General features: G+C 36.8%; 2 protein-coding genes across 2 annotated transcripts in view; one reads left to right on the top strand and one right to left on the bottom strand.

Annotated features, from left to right (window-relative positions):
• LOC124306613 (putative oxidoreductase GLYR1 homolog) overlaps window positions 1–24,285 on the bottom strand; it is a 38,536-nt gene that overhangs the window by 13,531 nt on the left and 720 nt on the right. The window contains exons 3-7 of the mRNA XM_046767406.1: window positions 21,801–21,889; window positions 21,592–21,718; window positions 21,244–21,345; window positions 20,420–20,611; window positions 16,805–16,978 (exon numbers count right to left, since the gene is read on the bottom strand). Coding sequence (XP_046623362.1) covers window positions 16,805–16,978; window positions 20,420–20,611; window positions 21,244–21,345; window positions 21,592–21,718; window positions 21,801–21,889 — 684 coding nt within the window. The remainder of the gene's footprint in view (window positions 1–16,804; window positions 16,979–20,419; window positions 20,612–21,243; window positions 21,346–21,591; window positions 21,719–21,800; window positions 21,890–24,285) is intronic.
• Window positions 1,767–12,549, top strand: LOC124306606 (immunoglobulin domain and leucine-rich repeat-containing protein 2-like). Its single transcript, XM_046767393.1, has 3 exons — window positions 1,767–4,323; window positions 5,430–5,712; window positions 5,933–12,549. The coding sequence occupies exons 1-3, from the start codon at window positions 2,570–2,572 to the stop codon at window positions 6,578–6,580; spliced, it is 2,685 nt and encodes an 894-aa protein (XP_046623349.1). The 5' UTR covers window positions 1,767–2,569; the 3' UTR covers window positions 6,581–12,549.

Genomic DNA, 24,285 nt, shown 5'->3' with positions numbered 1-24,285 from the left:
TGTAAGTCTTCACAGTCGTGTCGAGAGAAATCGCTCCCTCGATCAGCAAATTTTCGCGAAAGTTGAAATATATTTATTCTATGTTGGTTTCGTTGAAGGCGAGGAGGAAGTAATAATGAAGCGCGGTAAACCTAAGAACGTAATAATTCTACAGAATTTTTCCACCATTCGTGAATAATCTTGCTAATTTTCGGCAAAACTTCCTGTACATACAGATTAGCCAAGTTCAACCGAAGGAAACGCCAGCGTTGACTACTACGCTTTCCAGACATGCGAAACGTTGATTTTCGACGATAGGGTTGAATCAACTTGAAAATATACAATAATCACTTGTGTTTATTTCGATGAACTTCTATCGCGATAAGACTGGCGTGATGTTTTAGGTGTTCGATAAGGTGACCGATTTAAATGTAATATCTTATACAGATCTGTCTATGTCCGTGTGGAAATATATTTTGCCACCTTTCTAAAAAAACAATCCACGCAACGAGCTTGCGGAATCGTGTAATAATTCACAAATTGTAAATTTTATTTGTAAACTCTTTTTAGGGTATAAGGCTAGTGGAAAAAATAGATTGTCACTTTACAGAAACTTTAAGCAATAATATAAACAATAATTGTTAAAATAAATCACCTTATACGATAAATTGGTAACGTATACAATGTATGTACATATTATCATACGCTCCGTGCGGGTACTGTATGCAAAAATGGCTGCCACGTGTTTGTTTGGCACACCTACCAGAGGTGGAAATTTAAAAGTACAATTATACAAAACTGAAGAGCGATTGAAATATCTCGAAAATAACGGAGACAAGAAAGTATGATTATTAAAAATTTTGCTCATCAATGCCCCTGCAAGCATACTGCAACAGAATGGTAGAATCAAAAAAGTCTCTACAGAAGTGCAGTTGGTTATAGAGAAACAAGAACAACGTCGTACCAGGTACAATTGTGTTAAAACGTGTTTAATCGAGGTCTAAGAGTATCGCAAAAAGATTTCAGCTCGGTAGTTCGACTATATGGTTGATTAGAAAAAGAAATCGCAACCACATAGTCGTTACAAATTCGTATAATTACTTTTACATTTTTGCAGGCATATGAACAGAATAAATTGCAGACTACGTCGAGTTTCGGTATAAAATTATAAACATACTATAGCACCTAGATAAAATTTCCCCTGCCTTCTTATACACCAGCTCAGAAATTCGTCAATGTAAGTTATTATTCGAAAGAGATCGATAGGAGAAAAGGACCGCAACCGTTGCTGCTAGCACGCGTCGCCTTTTCACCGAGAAAGTGAAATGTATTCATTCCCAGCACCACGAAAAGGAAGGAAATACGGAAAAGACCAGCTGCAACACTTCCAGCAAGCTGCTATGCCCCTGAAACGGTATATGCTAGCCTAACCCGGGGTCGTTTGCTCGTTTCCTGTTCTATTTTTTTCTTCATATCGCGTCCCTTTCCCTTCATCTTTCATCGCTCTGTCTATCCCGGTAGCGATTTAGTTTGCAGTGTTTTTTCACTGAGAATCAAGAGTTGAACGGAAGGAGGCCATCGCGTACCTTCGAGTACGTTCGGTCGGTCGTTTCTCCGCGTTATAGATACAATCCAACACGTATACACATATGTAAGCGAGAGAAGAAGGCGGCCGCCGGCCGTCGGCGTCAGCATCGGCGTCGCGTCGGCCATGCGCTCGTCGGTCTCGCCGTTCTCACCGTATTCCGAGGGTTCGGGTTCGGTGGCGGTGTTGCCGCCGCGCGAAACGGAGAGACTCGGCGGCCATGATCGCGTAGCCGGTGCTGCCGCGGCCGCCGCCGTCGACGTGCAGTCAGTTTTTGATTCGGCTACGCGACGCACGTTTAACCGCCGGCTGTTATCCCCGGCGCAATGAGCGAAGAGCGTGTCATGTGACACGCGCGAGCGACGGTCGAGTTTGCACGTAACATACATTATAAAAAGAAAAGAAGGAAAAAAAGGAGACATATCGCCGTTCGATTGATACACAATAAAATCGTAGTTTATATGCACGTCCAGTATACACGTATGCGATGCAAGTTTATCTTATATCGCGGTTCCTCTTATCACGACGTCACACAACCTTCGCAATGCACCTGGCGTAAACGCGTTATTGATATTTAACCGGAAGTAAACCTGGTTCCCGGTAACGTTAACAATCAGTGAATTAAATATCATCGACGACAACGCAAGTGGGATTAACGTTGCATAAATTCAAATTTTAAAAAAACTCGAAAAAAGAAAATCGATCAATTAAAATTCTAACCAAACACTTCCGTCAATATGGAATAACAGTAATAATAATAAAAGAATAAAAACGAAACGGAGATATAACAAAGGAAGAGCGGGGTTGCGAGGAGGAGGAGGGGAGAGGGAAGCAAAATTTTTTCGCAACGCTAAAATATATAAGACGTTCGCGGATCCCGGCGACATATAGCCATGGTCAGGGGGTAGAGGGGGTGACGCAGAGTCAGTAACTGTCGCCGATAGGAGATGGAAGAGGCGTGTTGCATCGGACACCATCACGTTGCAGGTATCAGGGGAAGAATAGATGATGTCGCGGCTGATGGTTTGGGGTTGGCTGATGACGGTTATCTCGGTATCCGTCATCGTCGGCACCGCCGATGCAGCAGCATCAACGAGAAATTGCGCGGAGGGTTGCGTATGCGGCATCGATGCGAACGGAACGTCGGCTTTGTCGTGTTCGAATCGAAATTTCGGCGGTCTGGGACTGTCGGAGGACGTGGGATTTGTTTCCCTTGTGAATGTAAGAACGTCGAGTATAACAGCGACGATTTTAACCCCGGCAAAGCGTCTGCGAATGTTGACGTGGAGGAAAAGCGGCATAGAGAGTTTAGAATCGGGGGCATTTCAAGGCGCTACGCTTCTCGAGCGATTGGATCTAGGTGACAACGAGATCGCGTCGTTGGCCGGCAACGTGTTTAGATCTTTGGCGAATTTGACATTTTTAAACCTAACGCACAACAGACTCGTCAGCATCGACGACAACTGTTTTCAGGGTCTCGAATCGCTCGATGAACTTCACATAGCTCGGAACAAACTGAGCGTCATACCTTACCAACTATTCTCACCGGTGAAACATCTCCGCTACCTCAACGTCGCCGGAAATCGTCTAGTCTCTCTACCCGATCACAGCTTCGCGCCCAACAAAGCTCTACGGGAGTTGATACTGTCGAATAACCGGCTGACCAGGCCGCCTTCCCATTTGTTTTCCGATCTTCGCAAACTCCGCTTCCTCGCTCTCGACGGCAATGTCATCCACCATATTCCCCGGGGCTTCTTCGCCGACCTCGAGAATCTGGAGAGACTCGACCTCGGCGATAATCCGATCGCCAATCTTTCGAACGTCGCGTTTCAAGGGCTGGCCAATCTTCGCTGGCTGAGCCTGGCGAGGACTCAGATATCCTCGATACCTCGCGACATATGGAAACCGGTCAGCGGTCTGGAATCGCTGATATTGTCCGGTACAAAAATCGAGGAGATACGGGACGGGAGTTTCGCCGGTTTGTCGAACCTCCAGAGCATCGTTGTGAGCAACGCCTCGCTCCGGGATTTCGCCTCAAAGGCGTTCGAGGACACGCCGGCTCTTCGGAAACTCGACATGAGGCACAACAACCTCGCCTTCCTCCCGGCCTCCCTTGCGTCCCTTCCTCTGGAGGAACTGGACCTTGCGAATAACTCGTGGGCGTGCGACTGCCGCATGTTTTGGTTTGTAAAATGGGCCGAGAGCCACGAGCACACGGCCGCCTTCGAGACGGGACTGAAATGCGGGACCGAAACCGTCGACAACGGCGACATGCTCTTCACCCTTCGTTACCTCAATTGCACAGCCCCTACGTTGGCCTTCGCCACTTCCCCGGCCGAGTACGTTCTTCTCAGCTCCGTGCTCCTCGAGTGCGAATTCAACGGCAACCCGGCTCCCTCGATAACCTGGGTCACCCCGAGCCTGCGGATACTCCACTGGAACCCGGATCCCTCCTTCCCCGACGCCTTCGTCAGTCATCCCGCCTCGCACAGGGCCGATGTAAAGACCGTCGACGACAGGGTCAGGGTGCTCGATAACGGCTCGTTGTACATCGAAAGGCTGCTACGCGAGGACGTCGGCGTCTACAAATGCTTCGCGGTAAATCCCATAGCAAACGCTACAACCTACGTCACTCTTCACATGGATCGGATCACCTACTACGAGACAAAAATACTCAGCATCGCGGTCGGCGCTGCGTGCGCGGCCGGATTTCTCATCATCACTCTGTTCGTACAGTTCCTTCGGTACCTTTTCAACAAGTGAGTACACGAAGAACCGATGACGCTCTATACGTGCATTTTCAAACCGGATATACATGTATACACACATACACAAACACACTCACATGTGTAAGAGTATTGCCGCGGCATTTCACATCCCGTCAAGTGCACGTTTCACTTTCAGACACGGATAAAAACAACAAGGATAATAGATGCATGCACATATGTACGAGTACATCGGTATGAAACACAGGAGAATCAGTAATTAGACAAAAGTATGCGTGGAAACGGCGATTTAGAACATCGGTTGCCCGGATACTTTCTATAGCAATCGAATTTTTAAATCTCAAGTATATGCGCCTTTTGGATGAATCTCATTCACGAATGTTAAGAATCAGTCGTGGAATATCATTAACCTGAACCGAAAGATAACGTTGATACTTTTTCACCAACACCTAATCAGTACGCACTGAAATATATTCTTTATGCCGAGTCTCATGCTTCACATTAAAATTTATTCCATATGTCTATTGTTAAAGGAGGCTGGCGGTGTGCTATGTGACAAAAAAAAATCGCGGGCGATAATGTTTCTCCGTATCGACGGTAAAATTTCACACCCGATTAGGACTTGACCGGTACTAACGAATTCGAAAGACAATGGAATTTTAACACATTTGATTTTCAACCTTTCAAACCCGGAAGAGTTCACGTTAGGTCCAACTCAAGTCATACCGTATACATGTTAATGTATACATTCGGTTATTGAGTCTCACAAAGATTTGATTTTATCCTGTATTAATAGCGTAGAAAAATGATCCGGACTGGGAAACGGTTTGTGGTGATAAAAATCAAAGTGATATCATTTTATCTATTTCAACTAAATTCAAAGATATTTTACTATCATAGGAAAATTGAATCGTCTCAGTTATATCAGCCTGGCAAATCATATAACCACCGTTCGACGTTTTACTTGCAATATTCTACCATTGTAACTAGTTTTACCGATCGTTTCCGAGTCCGCACTGACTCTGGACGTAAAATGTGGTATAATTTGAGGATGAAGGAAAAACCGTACCGAAAGTGAAAGAAAAAAATATTCGTTTTTTTAATAACTGATCGTCTTTTTTCTGTCGTTTGTTTGTTAGATGCGGATGCGAGCGTTGGTGCTGTTGCTGCAAGAAGGTGGGTGTTACGCCTCGTGCCAAACAGATACACCAGATGCTCGACAATATAGAACAGTACAAAAGTCAGCAGCTAGAAAGGCTGAGGGAGAATTACACCCAGCAGGTGCACAGAATAAAGGATAATTGCGCCGAGCAGGTCGAATGGATACGGGACAGCTACGAGGGACAGATGCGTCACATCAGAGACATTCGCGATTACGGAACCAGCCATCTGACAGCACTTCGCGGACAGTACTACGATCAGGTACGTAGACGTAAAATCGATCAAAGTTCCTGTAGTTCATTTTCTTCTCTCCACAGACGCAGAGGAGATTTGATTTTTGTTACTCTTCCATGAAATTGTGTTAACGAACTCATCCCTTTCCTTCCTTAATACGTATCATTTTACGTGAATTCCTTCAAAGAAAATAAAGCAAAACGACAAACGTTCAACTAAACCCGTTTTATGTGTACGAATTGCGCAGGTGAAACGAGTCCGAGATTATTCAACGGGTCAACTGAACTGGGTACGAGAGAATTACGTCTTCCAGCGGAACAAGATACGTAAATTCAGCGCGCACCAAGTGCTCCGTTTCCGGGAGAGTTACAAATACCAGCAGCAGACGTTGAACAAGGTATTGGAAAACCTGCCGAGTCTTTACCTCGACAATTGCAGAAGCGGTTCTTGCGGCAAGAGTGACTCGATAGTGTTCGACCCCAACGACATTACCGGTATGGACACGTACTTCAAGGCGAAAATAAACAAGCTGGTGGAGGGTGGAGCTAGCTTGGACGACATAAACAGCGTCTACTATACTCCGACCGAAATATCAGACTCCACAAGCCCTCAGGCCACCAGTGGATTGCAGGACGGTCTCCATATCAATTACATAGAACACGGTCCTCCGCCCCCGATGCATCCGCCCCTAGATATATCGACATTTTCAACTCCCGTTCGCGGATTGAGGAAATTCTCGTCGAGCTGCGAACGCGGCGACGGCACCGACGCTCCAGTCTTTCGCGGTGCGAGTGCGGGGGCGTTGGCCGGGGAGCCACGCGACATCGTCGAAGGCCTTGGACTGTTGTCGAGTGGTACCAGCCTGCCTGACATACCACGGGAAACTCGGCTCTAGGACGATCATCCGGGACGACTGAAAAGGGGCGAAGTACGTCGTGCAGACGGTAATAATTACGTTACCGCGGACGATACGATCCTCGGGCGGTTAATCGGTGCCAAGGTTGTCTCCGGATGGATTTGTGGTAGTAATCGAAACAGAAGAGGTCGGAGACTTTGTGATGATTATGATTATATTCGTGATACGAAAAGGGACTGAAATTGGTATATTATTATTACTTTTTTTTTCTTTTATTTTGGTTTTCCAAGTTTTTTCCGTCATGTGCGCGCGGTGTGAGGAATATACTTTGAGCTTCGATTTGTATTTTGTTTTATTTTTTATTTATTTATTTTTTTTTTCGATCTGGTTCAGTCAATTTCTTGCGCTCGTTTGTGTTTTCAATTAGAGTACGAAAAGTAATGTTTGCAATATTGAGTCTCAGAAATGAGCGGTGAAATAACAAGTGTGGGAATGAAAAATTAATAAATAAACATGAAACAAAAAAGACGGATACAAAATAAAAGAACGAAGAAAATAATGGTTCGCGAAAATGTAAAGGAGAACGTAATTCGAGGAGCAAGAAATGAAGATGCTGTTCAAGTCGAGTGTGAGATTAATACCTAATGCGGCAGTTACCTGCGAGACGGTTCTTTTCATATAAAAACGGATTTTGCATGGAGTGCCAATAAGAGACCATACATTACAGAAACTGAGGACAAATAGGTAATTGAAGGAAGTATGAAGAATAAATAAATAAACGAATGAATTAATTAATTGGAAACGTCAACACAAAATAATAATAATAGATTAATAAATGAAATTGTAAAACAAGCAGTCGATTCTCGATACACAGAGAACGGTTTGTAAGAATAAACTTTACATGTGTGATATTTTGTATATAAATGTATGGACCCTGGAGTTTTGATCCGAACAATCTTTGAAATTTGAAGTGGAATACATTAATGATGTTGTTTCTGCCTCGAAAAGACATTAAAAAATATGTTAATTTTGCAATTAAAGTGAAAAATGAAGAAAAAAAAAACGAGCTGCCACATATATATGGTTTTGATCGGTGAACTTAAAATACTTCGAGAAAAAAAAAAAAGAAAAAAATTACCAAAGATTCCACAGGAATCATGTGAGTTCAAGTATAATGACTCTTCAGATTATTCGAATTGAAACTCCTTATATTTGTGTAGAGTTGAATCGCAATTAAAATATACAATTTCAAAGTTTCATTTATAATCATCCTGCAGAGAGTCAATGTATCGATTATAACTATCTATCATCGAGTTGGAAAAAAAAACCGACCGCATGCAGTATTATTGTTGATGACTTGAACTCTTCGCTATTAAACGATTTCTACATGAAACCTTTACAGATAACATATTTAATATATTTGTATCTCACGTATAACAGTGTCAATTTCAAATATATGCATACTCATGGGTATATGTAAACGTTAGAGTGGTTCTTATGTAGGGCTCGGGCCAATTTTTTATCAGACGCCCCCCGAATCGACTCCAAATAATTGGAAAACAATTCCCTAGTTTTCTGTTCTTTTTTTTTATTTTTTTTTTTTTTTTACAGATTTTTATCTCAACTACAACTCCTGCACGTAAGGAGGTTGGATTTCCCCATTAAAAATACACGTGGCTATATTCTCAGCATATATTTTATTGTAAGCGTAATAATTTTCGAAACATTTGGTAACTGCGAGATTTCAGTGGGCATTAATGCTACTATCTGATAAAAAATTCGCATCGTCATACCAGGCAAATTAGACGAATTTGCACGCCCACCAAATGAAAAAAAAAAGTCAGATTTAGAGGGTCTGTAATTCGACTAGATTACCTGGAATGATGATGTGAATGTTTCATTCTGTAGTTCACAGATCATTTTGAATATTATTGCTTTAACTTACCATAAAATATATTTTGAGATCATAATCGAAACACGTGTATTTTGAATAGGAAAATCCACCCTCTTATAGGGAGGGGTTAGAATTGAGATAAAAATCTGGAAAAATTAGACATTTTTTTTTTTTTGAATTATCGCGAGTCGACGTGGGGGGCGTCTGATGAATAATTCGTTATAGTCCTAAATCGGCGCCACCCTAGTATACATATATACACGCATATACGTATATGCAAGGTCAAAGATTCCTATACACTCACGTCAAACGTAATCGATTCCCATGTAAAAACAAACAAAAAAAAATTTGGAAACGCGAATGTGTGTCCAGCGAGCTATTGACTTTACACTTTAAATTATCCTCGGGTCTCGATTTACTGATTTCGACGCTATATCGAAATTAATAATCCATCTCCTGCATACGTTCGTGAGTTTCGTCTATTTTACTGCTTTAGTATATAGGCTAACTTTATGTGTCAAGTGAGAAAATAAAAATAAAATGGGCCCCCGTTGTTTAGTCTACAGGCTTCCAGAAATTTCAGTTACGCGATTTGTTGCTGCATAGTTGGTAAACAACGCGGGATTTTTTTTTTTTTTTGGTAGTTCGATGTTTAAACTTTTAATAATTGTACGATTACAAATATAGTAATTCGTATGTTGTTCTATTGAATAATGAAATTAGTACATATATATATATATATATATTATATGTATATATAAATAAATAAATTAGAAAAAATGATACGGCAAAAGTACCTAAAAAGATTGTTTTTTCACTGTGCTATGCACATAAATAATTGAATAAACAATCAATTCAACAAGTTAACCATCTTAGATGGGTTTTTCTTCAATGTTTTTAAGGAAAGAAAAAAACTAGATCGAGAGAAAAAATTACAATTATAAGATTGAAATAAATTACGGCTTTCAGTATGTTCGATATCACGATACATTCCACTGTCTGTGAAAAAACTATCGTGATATGTATATTGTGTGACAAATTCATCTAGAGAATACTATCAAGTACCACAATGATGTATTGTTGTTATAGCTCTTTGCATACAAAAACAACAGTTTTGATATCTCCTCGAAATACCAAGACTCAACAGATAGGAATATTGAAAAAAAAAAAACCATGTCAATTCTTCGAATATGTACGCGATTATGCAAAAAAACAAAATTTCCGTATTCTTTTCTACTCGTTATTTTTACAAATTTACCGTGTAAAGCATAAAACATAATAGTTTACCGATAAGATTTATCGCCCTATTATATTTCCGATAAAATGGTAAAAAAAAGCCTACTTTTGTTTAATTTTTATTATTCCCGTGATATATCGGAAAATAATTCCTATAAATACGTGCGATTAAATTCTTATCATCGTTTAACGAGCATAACTATACATATAACAGCCATACCTACGCGTGTTTAGCGTAACGTGAAGTAGAAAAATTTGTCCAATGTAGTATCGAAAGTTGCAATTATAGTTATACATAATATGTAGTAAAAAATCAATTAAATGGTGTAAACTGCGTATACAAGACAAACAGTCGCTTTGATAATAATATTTTTTTGCAAAAACAAAAAAATTAATAAATAAATAAACAACAACAAAGTCCAGAAATTGACTAAAAGTTACTATATGTCATATATATATATATATATATATATACAAACACACACACCCGTACATACTTAATTAATATAACTGTACAGTAAATTTAGACACACGCGCTCACACGCACACACAATAAAAAAATTTTATGGACTGTTCGCGTACCTAAGATTGTTATGTAAAAACAAAATAAAGAGTAGAAGGGAAAAAAAAAATGGTTTCATACGTTCAATGGTACGTTACGTTATATTTTAATAATCCGTTATCAGACTTATCGCTCCGGAGTGTTCCTTTGGAAATCGAGATTACACAATATTGAAATATAATTTCGTCACATGAACAGAGCCGCTCAGCCAACGCAGACCACACAACATTATCATTTGGTTGGTTTTAGAAGTACGGATTGAAAAAATAAATAAATTAAAAACAATCGTACAGTTTTTGATACCGAACGGAACCAATGAAAAAAATCGGGTAGGCAAAAAAAGCTACACAAAAAATGATTTAGGCTTAGTTTCCTTTGAGCAAGTACGCGTAAAGAGGACTCTAATAATTCTACACAACTTTCATAAGAACGGGTGTAATACGTAATTATCAGAGTTTCACAATCAAATGGCAGAGAAAAATGGTCCTGTACTAAGCTTTCAAGAAATCACATGTGTGTGCAAACTCAACACATACACATATACGCATATGTATACATATATATATATAAATACACGAAAAAAATAAATAGCTAATCGATTAAGAATTCCATTATACCTACGTAGTAACACCAATTTAATAGAAGATGCGAACTATTTAAATGCATTAGAAACTTCGCATACGTATGGACTCGATACTGCAGATCGCAATTAACGCAATTATGTACGTTAATTGATATGTTAGATATACAATGATTGTACACGTGGGACTAATCTCACAGTGTTACAAGTATCGCAAATGTTTGTGCTTACTGAAAACCATATCTACCTCCTTTTAGTTTACACGACGCGATTTCTAAATCAGACATGTTTCATTTTCCATTTCGAAGATTATCTATAGCAAAGAATGCTGAAAACACGGAAAGAATTCAGCATTAGAAAAGAATTGATAAAAATCAGAACCAGAGTCCAACTGTTTCCTTTCAGTCTTAAACTTCTTCGACAGTACAGTGACTTACGGTATTTTTAGAAACTTCATTGTTACGCGCGGTTACATCTTCCGGGGGTAGAACTTATTTAGGTTACGTATAAGCTGTTGCGTGCACAACGAGTTGAAATTGCGAGAAAGAAAAATTGAAAAAATTCTGCTTCGAGATCCGATTACATAGCTTGTAGGGAAATTTGCAATGGAAAAAATCTTCACACGAAATTGGAGATGCTACCAATTCCCCCCCGACAAGAAAAAACGGAAGAAAAAGAAATTGATTATCACTATCGCATCACTGTATTGTCTGCCATCATGATATATTGTTTTCTGATTACTCCAGGCAACGTCTAATAAACGAATCGGAGAGCAATTATATCTTTTGTAAGCCAAATTAGTAAAAATTCTATGAATATCAAAAATAAATGAATAAATATAAATACTGTAATATGTAATATTGTATAGGCAACGAAACTATATGTATTTTATGTAGGAAAAAAAATTCAGAAGAAATTATTTATCTCCGACTTCAATGTGAGAACTTACATATATTATATATAATATTTTTAATAATATATATTTCTTGTCCGTTGCAGCATTAGCAGATGTTTATAGATACATATGTATATGGGTTGATTGTTTGTATACTTTGTGCTGCGTGCTGCAGAAAAGTGTTCTAAAGAGGACAAATTCTGGTCTCTCATCTAAATAAAAGTACATTAAGTTTAAACATAAAATGGAAAAAAAAAATTGTTAAAATGGAATTCATATATACTATATATCGTTGTAGTTGAATAAAAATTAGGGAAAATGAACGAACGACAACACGATCCTTGATTAATGCCAGTATTTGTACTGTACATAATTTCCTCTCTCGAAATTTCACGGTTGTCCATTATCGTTTTGTGATTTAATAATTCTGCAGAATACTTGATGTAATTGTCACAAATTGTATCATTAGTGAGATAAGATGTTGAAAAAATGAAAGTAGGCTGGAAGAGAATTACGTAAAAACTACGTGGCGGATAAAAAAAAGAAAAAAAAATACTAGTCCGTGCAGAAACCGGACAGCGGAGATCAATAAGTTGGAACTTGTTTGTCTGTACGAAAAAGTACGCAGTTGGCTGCGAGCGACTTGAAAACATTTTGACCTTTGACTTTCGACTGACGGATGAAATGAGAAAGAATTTCAAAAAAAAAAGTACCCAATAGCACAAGAATGCACTTACATTATATCTATGAATAAAGCCTCTGAAAGGATACCAAAATACACTGCGGTGTAATATTCCGCACGTAGATGATCTCAGGCATCTCAATTATCGGAGACGTAAAATTGTAATTAAAAGCAGAAAAAATATCGTACCCGTTGATTTGTTATTGAAATACAAGGTGATGGGTCAAACTTTGCCGACTGAATGCGAATGTGAAAAGATATTTCAGAAAATCTAACCAAAAACAAAGGAAATTTAACGCATTTTTATGTTATCATTGTTTTCAACGAAAAACCGTGAAGTCAATTATCACGATACTTCGGTAGGCGCACACGCATTACACAAATATACAAGTTCACCTTGTATACATATATATATATATGTATTTTCAATTTTTTAATTTGTGCATTATCCGAAGGAATGTATTCCAAAAGCGAGCCCATGCCTACGGAGAATGCAAAAATCAAAAAATAATACGTATTTCCAATAAATATACAGAATAAAATAATTTCACTCTCGCTGTTCAGAAGTCATTTAAAAAAAAAAAAATATATATAATGCGTTAAATGATGCCTTAATGAAACTTAAACAACATTATGCATGTAATGCAGACACGAAGACGTGATCTCGTAAATTTACGTCGCATGTCCGCTAGTAAATATTATTAAACCGACTTGTAAATATTCTTTTTTTTTGTATGAGCAATAGACTACAATAGATTGCACACGTGGCTTGAGAAAAGCTTTATAAATTTATGCTGCAACGGACACAGGCAATGAAAATACCTGCTGATGTTAAATAGTTGTAATTAATGAAGCAAAGACCACCGTGCCGCAGTGCGTTGGCAACGAATTTTGAGGCCTGCCATCATGTTAATGACGTAATTATTTGGGAGAATGATAAATAAATAAATAAATATTACTGTACGATATATATGTGCTACGTTGATTTTTCTGTTTAACCTTTTCAAGTTTTCTCGAATATGCTGTAAGAAACGTACAATAGAGCGTAAATATGTTTTACACACCGTGAAATTAATCGCAACACGATATTTTTTAACCCCTATTCTTTTTTCCAAAACTAATCTATGGAATTTTCGTTTTAACACCTAATAAAAATCTGATCAAGCTCATTATTTTCCTTTTTTTCCTTTTTGTTGTATCAAATTTCCTCTGAATAAACATATGGATGCGATAAAAGTCAGCTGTATGACGTAAATTCAATTATCAAGTACAATGTAAGTCAAGACGAAGAGAAATTTTCCAATTACATTTCCCCAAGTCGAATTTCAGCGTCACCTAAATTTAGAAGATCGTTTTAATGACCAATCAATGGCCAGCAGATCGACTGATTCCCTTTCGGTACTCTGTAAGTGGAAATATTGAATCTCAAACTATCATTTAAAGGCGTACAACTTGTAGTATTGTCAAGAACTGTTGGTCCGAAATGTTAATTTCACTGCTACTAAATATGAAATACGTACATCGCGACCTTTTCATCGACTTGTATATCTGCAAGAATAAATGGATACTTGAAACGTTTTCGGATAAACTAATAGAAAGCAAAAAAAAAACTAACACCAACTGGAGAGGATAATAAATAGAACAAAAATGTCTAAGCTCGAATTGCTTCCTATGTAAAATTTTGCCAATACTAAAGTATTAGTAAGTCTTAGAAAGCGCGCGTCATACAATCAGCAATTGTATAGACGGATGGATGGCAAATCAGCTGAATTGGCATGACCGGAAACGGTTGTGATAGCGTATACTTAATAACACGCGTTGTGTTGGCAAATTCAAACAACCACCGACGCTTTCAAAGTGTCTTTTTAGAATGCGCAGATACAGACTATAGCCGTGTTAATTTTTGTGACAGCCAAAAAAAAAAAAAAACAAAAAACAACAAATCAATACACAAAATGCTTTGGCCTGTGTTTCGATACCCGGTGAAAATCTCTTATAAAAGCAAGAAGCGCAACGTAAAGCGTCTTCTGGTATATTGTGTCTTATTACACGAATAAACTTAAGTCGGTGTTTGTCCACGAAAGAAAATCGACATGTAAATCATTTTATTTTCTGTTCCTTTAGATTTTTTTCCCCCCGATCAGCGATTTTAAATCTTTAGTACCAAAATTGCATGTGTCGGATTCATTCACGAGCTAATGAACTCACTGCAGTTTTACAAAATTGCGAAACGTGCAGTTTGTCGAATCGAACTAACTTATGCCAACGATAAAACTATTATCCAGAATAAATAAAGAAATGTATATATTCGTCAAGCTAATCGTAAGAAATTCTTGGAGAAAAAAATTTGAGGTGATAAATGATTGGTTTTGTTCAGTATTTTCACAAAATTTCTGAATTGTATTGTGAAATTAATTTCCCCTCCCTGTAACAAGCAGCAACATGTCGACTACAACAAGTTTTCGAAGGAATTTGTTTTACTGTCTATAAAGTTGAAGTCGCATTTCCTTTAAAGATGTTCATCCGTTTGGCGAAAACCAGCGGTTTGTTTATCTATATCTTCAAAAGCCATTGGATGAAAAGAAAGAGAAAGAAAGGAAGAAAATTTTGTCCAACGTTAAGTTTTTATTGTTGATAATTTTCTACAAGCAGATCGGAAGAAGCAAAATTGACCCAAGTGGATCAAAGTCTGGAAATCGTAAACCTCTGTGAATTGTATAGATTTCAAATTGCTTTGGCATGTCACGTTATTCCGATAATCTTATACAATTGACACATGCGTAAGTAGAAATAGAATCCGTTGCTATCTAGGCATACACACGTACATATAGATATATTCAAATCAGCGGCACGACGAGGCATCTATTAATGCGTTTACTTGCATTTATATCGCCATGGTAAGTACAGACAGTTTACACAACGCGACGTTAAGATAGAGTTGTATGCGTCAGGGTTTCGGCTTAACGAACGCCTAGCCTTTCCGGTAGGATGCCTCCCAGCCATATCGGAGTAAGGTGAGTCTTACCTCACTTACGCTTATGTTACGGGAAGTGAAAACGCTACGCGAGTAATGTAACGGTCATGCGTATATCGCCCGTGAAAAAGTAACTTTTTCGCACAAGTTTTTATCATTGTAATTCATTATTTTTCGTCTCGGCGCTCAGAGAATAATTCTAAGTCAGTATCGTTGTAATTCGCGGAAATACATTTTATTTAAGTTTGCTGTAGAACCGAAATTTGTTATTTCAGTCATTTGATCATTTCTCACGGTTTACTTTTCTTGTAGATTTTCAAGCTTCAGGCAAAGTTTTTTTAGTCTTTTCGTTGCATGCTATTTTTTCACCTATACCGAACGTTTTTCATACTCACAATCAGCAGTCAATTGGCAGTATACGCGTATACGTTCAGAACTTGAATCAGATTTTCTTATACATTATTCATGATTTTCAATTCCCACTGATTGTGAGTATCATCATCAATTCTAGTTCGCATTACTAAAAAATTTATTTACTTGCAAGTTTTTCTGATCCACATCTTTCATATTCGAAAGTGACCAAGCCGTGTTTGATTACAAAAAAAATTTTAATCAAAATATGCATCGAAAATCCGAAACGAGAGATTGTTCGAAATACTTTTCAGACCTAATATGAAAATATGCTGTTCGGTACGTGCACAACTGTATGGATAGCATCATTTTCCCAGTGTTTGTCAACGCGATCGTTAAATTACAACAATCACCAGTGATTTTTCAATGTTAAAGTTCACATAAACTGTAAAGTTTGAAATTCCCTAAACTTTTCAGTCATTGTTCTGGTCCTCAGTGTTTTTCCTCGGTACTAAACACGACGCTTTAGATATTATCAATAAGATTAAGAAACCACAAGCACTTAGTACAGTATAGATAATCGCGACCACCAGAATAGTCATGTTTCATATGTTGTAAATAGGCAACAAAAGTTGAGGTTCGTAACGCTAAGCATTGTGGCTATCGTTCAATGTATGATACGTATTAATTAATGTTGACGGTTGTAGGGAAAACAGAAAAACAATAAGTAAAAAGGGTGCGATAACAGCAACAAAGAAAAAAAAAGAAGAAAAAAGTGACAATATATTCGGCACAATTGTATTCCATCCTGGTTGCAGATGGCAGTACAAATTGCCTGCACCTTAATTTAACATTACGCTCATTACGGTTTGAAACGAGGAGAGAAACAAAGATTTATTGTTCCCCCTTTTCTTCGCGGAAGATACGGGAAAAGTGGGGTCAAGTTATGATGACGGATCGTTAAATGTGGACAGATGTACTGTGTAGACGGCACGGTAAACAAACGCGAGAAACAAGTGTAGTAACGACACTTGAGTTTAGCCTCGGGATACGATCGAGGATATTGTCACAATTTACGAAGGTACGTACCTTTTCTTGTGTTCTGTTCCAGACGATCACAGTGTGGCCGCTATTTATCAAGTTCTTGACTATCCCGCTGCCCATGATTCCCAGCCCAAGGAATCCGAACTTCAACGTCGATGGAAGGATGTTCTTCTCTTTCAAAGTCTGCGAGAGCGTCTCCACGTCCAACGGCGGTGTCACCTGACGGTTCAACGAATTTTGTTAGATAAAATCGGATCACGGAATGAATGCGAGGAAACAAAGCAACGAGACGAAGAGAAATGAAACAATGTGTTGGATCGTCAGGTAATGTGGGGCAAATACGTATCTTTTGTAACATTTGCCTCCAATACAGTAGTAATGCAGTGGCAGGGCTTTTTGGCGGTTGAGAAAAATCTTCTTTTTGATGATTTTTAAGTCAGTTTTCATTATATTTGAGCGTACGTACTGCGATATAGTGTGCCGCGAACACAGGGAGGGGATTTTTTGGGTTTAGAGAATTAATTTATGTAGTGGAAATAATTTGTGCAAGATCATTTTTCATTTGTAAGAAATGACTTGGAGAATTTCGATGGATTTGTTAGTATAAAAAAAAAAACATCTAAAAATTCGGTCATAAAATAGAAATGGTATAAGCTTTGCGCTAAAAAAATGGTCATTTCTCTGCAATTTTCAGTAAATATTCGCGAAATTTGGTTCAAATTTTTATGTGCGGAAATCGAAACGGCAAAATGACTTTACCGATTTTAAATTAATTTCAGATTTAACAGCGTGCCTAATTTATTTCAGTTGCGGTTTTGGGATTTTATACATTCTTTCGCAATGTTAGAGCAATTCCAAGACAAACTTTGCAAGTTTAGGGTGTTTCGGAGTCGCGGTTTGTGCTTTATTCAATATCGCGATAAACGCACGGACTTTTTTTTAACTTTATCGTGACATATACGCCTTAAGTTTTGGTGTTTGGTCAGCTTCTAATATATTGGGACTGTTGTTTTTCTACCGATAAGCATGGCTATGCATATTACCAAATGATACGTTCGTTTCGATAAATCAGCGATTCAGAACCATCAATTTACTATTCTGACTTGCAACGAAGATGAAATGAAAAATTGACGATCTCTGTAAACAGTGCATCGAATTAAATTGAAATTTACGAAGCAGAGAAAATTTACTTGCCGTCTCCATAATAAAATCGATTTCTGTAAAACCGGTAACAACGAAAACAACAATAATAATAGAATGTTGTAATTAAAATAGAATTTAGAAATATTTAAACGCGTACGGGGTGAATCGAATTATGGCCGAGGAAAAATTTTTCATAACATTTTTTGTACATCCAACAGCAAAACTGCAATAACTACAATAATGCATTGTTCTGAAAATTTAGTTTGGATCATGTTTTCAATATAATGGAATGAAAGTAGCAGGAAAAAATTGAACGCAACTTCAAACCCCAACAAATAAATCTCATGTCCGTTATTATCGTCATTTTATAAAATATCAATGTACAATTAGTGTTTATATTATTACGTTATTTATTCGTGTTTTCAAATTTATTCAAGTAACTATAAACGACGTATATCAAATAAATGAGTCAATTTTTCGTCCACATATATTTACAGTTTTGTAACGATATACAAGGTCGATCAGTAGCAAATGCCAAATCTCAGACTAAGAGAATATACGCACCGATCACTATCGAGTGGATTTTATTTTTCGCGAGTCAGTATTTAATTGCATCATTTAAATAATTGCCAAAAATTAGTTAAGTAAAGTAAAAAAACTTCGAAAAAGTCGACTTATCCGGCTTAAATTTATAACAACAATAATAACAATAATATTGTGAACGATTTGATGACTGCAAATTAGAGTCGAGGATTGGATACAAAAAAGCAAAAAGAAAGTGAACGAAAACCGTGCAAAAAACATGCAGAAGTGGTCAAAGTTAATTTATAGTCTGCAATCAGAACGACAGCGCATCTGTATTGTTAACTCTTTTGTACGCGGATACATCTATAACAATAACGAAATAGTTGAGCCGAAAATCTGCGAAATAGAAACATTAGTAGCAAACTAATTAATTTACAATAGAGCGTCGATTATCCGAACGTCAGTTGTCCGAAAGATTATTTAGTTCTTGGTTTTTCGAATAACAAGCCGAGCTTCCGTTATAAAACAGTGGAAAATTGTGGACCTTTTTCCAAAGAAGTAAACCAAATATGTACATACACCTGCCACTTATAAAATATGAATATTGGTATAGACACTTGTTGGTCAATACATATATTTTATACGCTATATATTCTATTACATAAGCGTTATAAATTTTAACCAAAAGTACTACGTATCGAATAAGAAGATAGTTCCATCTGTTTGAAATACATACGCATTGAACGAATTAGCTTATTTTTCACACTGTTCGGTTATCCGAATTTTCGATTATCCGAATGGTTCCCGGTCCCAATTAGTTCGGATAATCGACACTCTACTGTATACACAAAGTGTGTAATCGACGATTACAAAATGCTTTAAGATTACTTGCGTTTTAGAACGTCTAAGAAATTAACACAACTATTTTGAGTTGATGTTAACAGTAAAACTGGATTGAATATATATATGTGTACTCATAGGTCATATGTGTATATATACGATTGTAAAAATTGAAGAAGAAACGGAGATTCTTTATTAAAAAAACAAATAAATAAATAAATAAATAAATTTAAAAAAAAGCCGCCGAAGTGATTCGAAATTTTCGAGCAGATATAGATACTCGAATTCGTAAGTCAGTAGCTCTTTTTCCAGTCTGCATTCGATTGCAGAGTTCTTTCATAATGAGGATTCAGTGCTGTGAGCTACTCATATTGAGGGTGGGGGGTCAACTCACAACGGTTAGTTCACCACACAGAGTCACTTTAAGTAGTTTGCTTAATTATAATCCAAACTATACGTTACATTTCAACCAAAGTCGTCGAAGTCAATTGTTTATAAATTTAGATGGTGATATGTTATTTTAAAAAGGGTAGCCATCAGCTTTGAATAATATTTTCATTTTATAATTTGTATTTTAATAATTTTACTCAATCTCATTGCTTTAGTCATAGAAATTGATCCAACTTTGGATAATATTTTAAAACGCTATGATTTCAGGAACGACAGCCATTGAGCAGTATGCAACGTCTACTCATGAGGCTCTCGAATTCGGAATTAAAATCTCTTTCATAATTCCGTGATCGGCCCGATGAATTTGATTCGGTCAATTAACTTTGTCGCAACAGAAGATTCTTACGCGTTTGAAATTTTTTATGAAAGTTTAAAATCGCATGGAACAAGTAATTTTTTTTATTCTCTATCAAGTTTAGCAGATATTTATATTTCCAGACGTGAATCTGACGTCAAGTTTTTCACATCAAAGCATTATAAATTTCATGATCGTGAAGTTACTTATCATATAAAACTTTTTCTCTTTCTCTGTATAGATTAATTTCAGATCGAACACTAAAATGATATTCGTTTTTTGGAACACCCGGCAAACTTCGTTTGGCGAAATATTTTTTGATTTTGAAAGAGTGTAACCCGAATCTCACAAATTTCAAAGTAACACGCATCCCCCGGCAGTATTAAAGAAATGATTGAACAACTTACAGGTCTGGCGATGTTTGCAGGCCTGTCAAGAAGCGTAGAGGCAGACTTCCTGGGAGGTGAAGCATGGTTCAATCCAGGACTGACACTGCCCACTCTGTTACTGTTGCTGGTGCTCGACTCTCGACGCTGTTTTTTAGCAGATCTGCGTCCATCTCCGCCACTGCTTTCCGATCTTCTGGTCTTTGGTGTCTCCTGAAAAACATTACCATTCTATTATCAACGATATTAGTTAGAAGAAATAGATGGTAAATCAATTCTCAATTCTCAATCTTGTGTAGAAATTTTTTAGCAATTTATGATGTATTGCTAAAACAAACTTCTGCACACTGCTCCGTTATATTCTAGCGATTTTTTCATTATGTATTAATAAAAAAATGTAAGAACTGTTACTCATATTTTGAATTACTGATATAGTCAGCTGTGATATGCTTAACAAGTTGCGTGTGAGTTTGCGAAATTATTATTTAGCGTACACAATTTGTTATGTATCATGTCAAGTTATGAATAGTTTAAACGATAACTTGCTTCAAAAGTGAAACGAAAAAAACCAAAACACTGAGTCACCGGTAAAACTTCAGAGTTTTCAAAACCTGTCAAGTGCCCATTAACAGTATAGGTATACGATGATATAAAAAGTTTTTCAATGCATTATATGTTGGCGTTTTTCTAACTTTTTTTCTATATAACTTTAGTAGTAATTAAGACTTTTTACTGTATCATCATCAGCTTGAAAAATAAAAATTCAAATTTTGATATCAAGTTTAGCGATGTTGTAGAATAATAAAAAATATCAATATGCGTAATGAATTTTCTGCCAAACTAACCTTGCGTAGCTTGATCTTAGGTGTTTTTTTCTCAACCACTATCGCCGAGTCTTCTTTAAGCCTATCGAATAAAGAATCTGGATCCAAACCATCTTCGAATACCTGGAACAGAAATGAAAAAAAACATTTAGATGGAAATTGATTTGTATGTTTGCAAATAATTCACGTGCTAATTGATTTAAAGCATACTTTTTAAAGCCAATCTTCATTTACCTTTAGGATACAATTAATGAGTGTTATGTCAAGATTATTGAGTGTACACCTAGACAATTAGATTAAACTTTCTTAAAGTCAGTAACATTCATTACTACAAACATGATTATGAGCCTAGAAAACGACTGCGCTCACCTCTCCCTTTGCAATAAACTCTTCGATCGCCTCAACAGCGTCTTTAAATGCTCCGGATTTGTTGGATTTGATGAGCGTTTCCTTATACTCGTGGTACGGTTTAATATTTGCTTCTTCAATCCAAGCACTGGGGAAAATAAGATAATTGGTAAAAATAGCGAGAACAATATGAATTCCCAGTGTGTTTAATGATTGCATGGATAACTTACTAATTATTTGTTCCGAAGAAAAATATACATTGAACGGCACTCTTCTTGGCGTTAGCTGGTTTCTTCAAGTCCTTCGATGGCATTGATACCTACGGAAAATTATTATTAGGATACCTGACATTGAAACGAAAGCCTTTGCACTTGACGAAAGGACTGATTATATCAGATTTCAATAAACAAACATCGAGTCGAGAATCGTCTATCTAGTTGCAAAATTAATTCTATACTTACTGATTCTGGGCTATTTAAACTGATTATTTCTGTATGCTTTGACTATTTCAACAAAACTAATGCAACTCTCGATCATATTCGAGAAATAAGCAGATTATATTATTTGGGAAGTTTGTAATGCAAAATCTCACATTTAAGTCTATTAACTGAACCGAGTTACTTTTGTTAGTAATTATTTTCATGTACCTGAAATTCGCAATCATTCAGGCTCGATTGAAAACTCAATCATAAGGTCTGAAAGTGTAAATGAAACTTGGCAAGCTATAATATCCAAAATTAAGGAACGGCAAACTTAAGACTAAGTATTTACTTTATGTAATGACGCTGAAATTAGCAGTTAATATCCAGCAGGTAATATGTCTGAAAAGCTTCCAGGGAGGGAGCCTATATATAAATGATAAAATATCAAAGAATATATTTGAAAGAGTTCCCTGAATAATCCTGCCAAGTTTCGTTTGGTCATGTCCTGGAATCTTTCCGCCTGTATTATCTGCTAGTTGCAGGATAATCTTGGTATATATTTGTTCATCATCAGAACTCAGACAAAAGTGAAAAATTGAGTTTCGGATAAAGCTTGATCAATCGGAACTTCCAATACATTTATTTTCTCCACAAAAGTGTCTTTTTACTGGTATTCGTTACTCAAAGAATCTCACACTCGTAACATGATGCTGAATATAAATCAACTCTCACGTAGAAATTTCTCACATTTTTTTCTAATACAATCATCCAGTTAAGGGCTCTGAATCGTAGATGAGTGAATTGTTTTTGCAAAAGCTTATCGCATAGTTGGCATGGTACAATGTGAGTGGGACTTTTTAAAACAATAATGTTGAAGTTGGTTACGTTAATGCAACGACACGTTAGAAAAAAAATCACTATTTTCCAGTTTCAGAGTAACTGCGAAGGGGTTGAATTTACAAAATATAAGCTTCTTAATACCATATCGCAGTTTAGTGATTTCCGACACTCCTAGAGTTGCGAAATAACGAGTTTTTCTAAAGATGCTCCAACGTAAAAAACTTTAACCTTCTTCAAAAGATAGAATCTTTGTATAACCACAGTTTTCTTTGATTTAACTATTGTACATACAATATCTGTTAAATTACCTATACACAAAAACTTTTAAAATCATAAAGTTGCAGCAGTAAAACGGTAGTTCTCAATTATGCTTCGATTATGAAGACAATGTAAATCATCACACAGCAGCAGAATTCTATCCAGTTCCCAGAATGTCAATTGCATGTATGTACATTTATGAAAATATCAAAGACAAAATATAACGTAAAATTGTCGCATTTATGATAATGCAATTTTCTGATTCATTTTAAACCATTACGCTTCGAATTTGTGTTGAATTATCATCCCAAGGCATATCTAAATGGTGCTGATATTTGAAAAATGAATTCTTGCTTCTTTATAATTTGAAATGGAAATATACACGAAACACTCCAACTGACTGTATGAGAGTCATACTAAAGTCATACTAGTAGCAGAAATTCGGACGAGTTCAATTTCCACTATGCCGTTGTTCTAGGATATTTGAGTTATTGTACTCCGTTTCTATCAGAAAAAACAACACGCATATGAGGTACAAACTATGCTGTAAATATCTATTTCTATTGCCAATGGATGGTTGGAATCGTCCTGACATTTTTACATGACCCAGGTGTGGCTTACATATAGTCACTCTGCCATGCAAACAGCGTGAGAGTTAATAAGCAGTTGTCAAATTTTTTAGCGCAAATGGACTGTTAAAAGAGTGTATTATATCTAATTGCATTTGATAATATTATAGTATTTTGGGATGAGGCAATTCCATATAAGATTATAATATTTAATAAGATACTCTAACCCAACGACGAAAAAATGCTCACATTACGCAATTTTAATGTATTACGAAAGATTTTGTTTTGTTATTATCAAGTAACTCTTTGGATTCAATATCGTTAAGGTTCTGGAAGCGCAATAGAAATGGATGCAATACTTTGCATAGTCGGTACTATATAGTAAAATTTGATCTTACACATTGTGCATTTATAAGGATATTATCGTCATGTGGAGTCACGCAAATAGATACACAAACCTCATTCACACGTAACTGCGATTGAACAAATACGACGCTGTATTTTGTGAAAGTAGTTTTGAACTATTATTGCATGCAATAGGCAGTTTGGAACATCACCGAGAAAATTTTATGCTTGATAATTGGTAAGTTCTATGAGTCATTCATCAAAATATCTAGCAAGAACGA

Source organism: Neodiprion virginianus, chromosome 6 (genome assembly GCF_021901495.1).
Source record: "Neodiprion virginianus isolate iyNeoVirg1 chromosome 6, iyNeoVirg1.1, whole genome shotgun sequence".
Lineage (NCBI taxonomy): Eukaryota > Metazoa > Arthropoda > Insecta > Hymenoptera > Diprionidae > Neodiprion > Neodiprion virginianus.
Note: the sequence above shows the minus strand (reverse complement) of the source record. Positions and strands in the feature narration are given on the sequence as shown.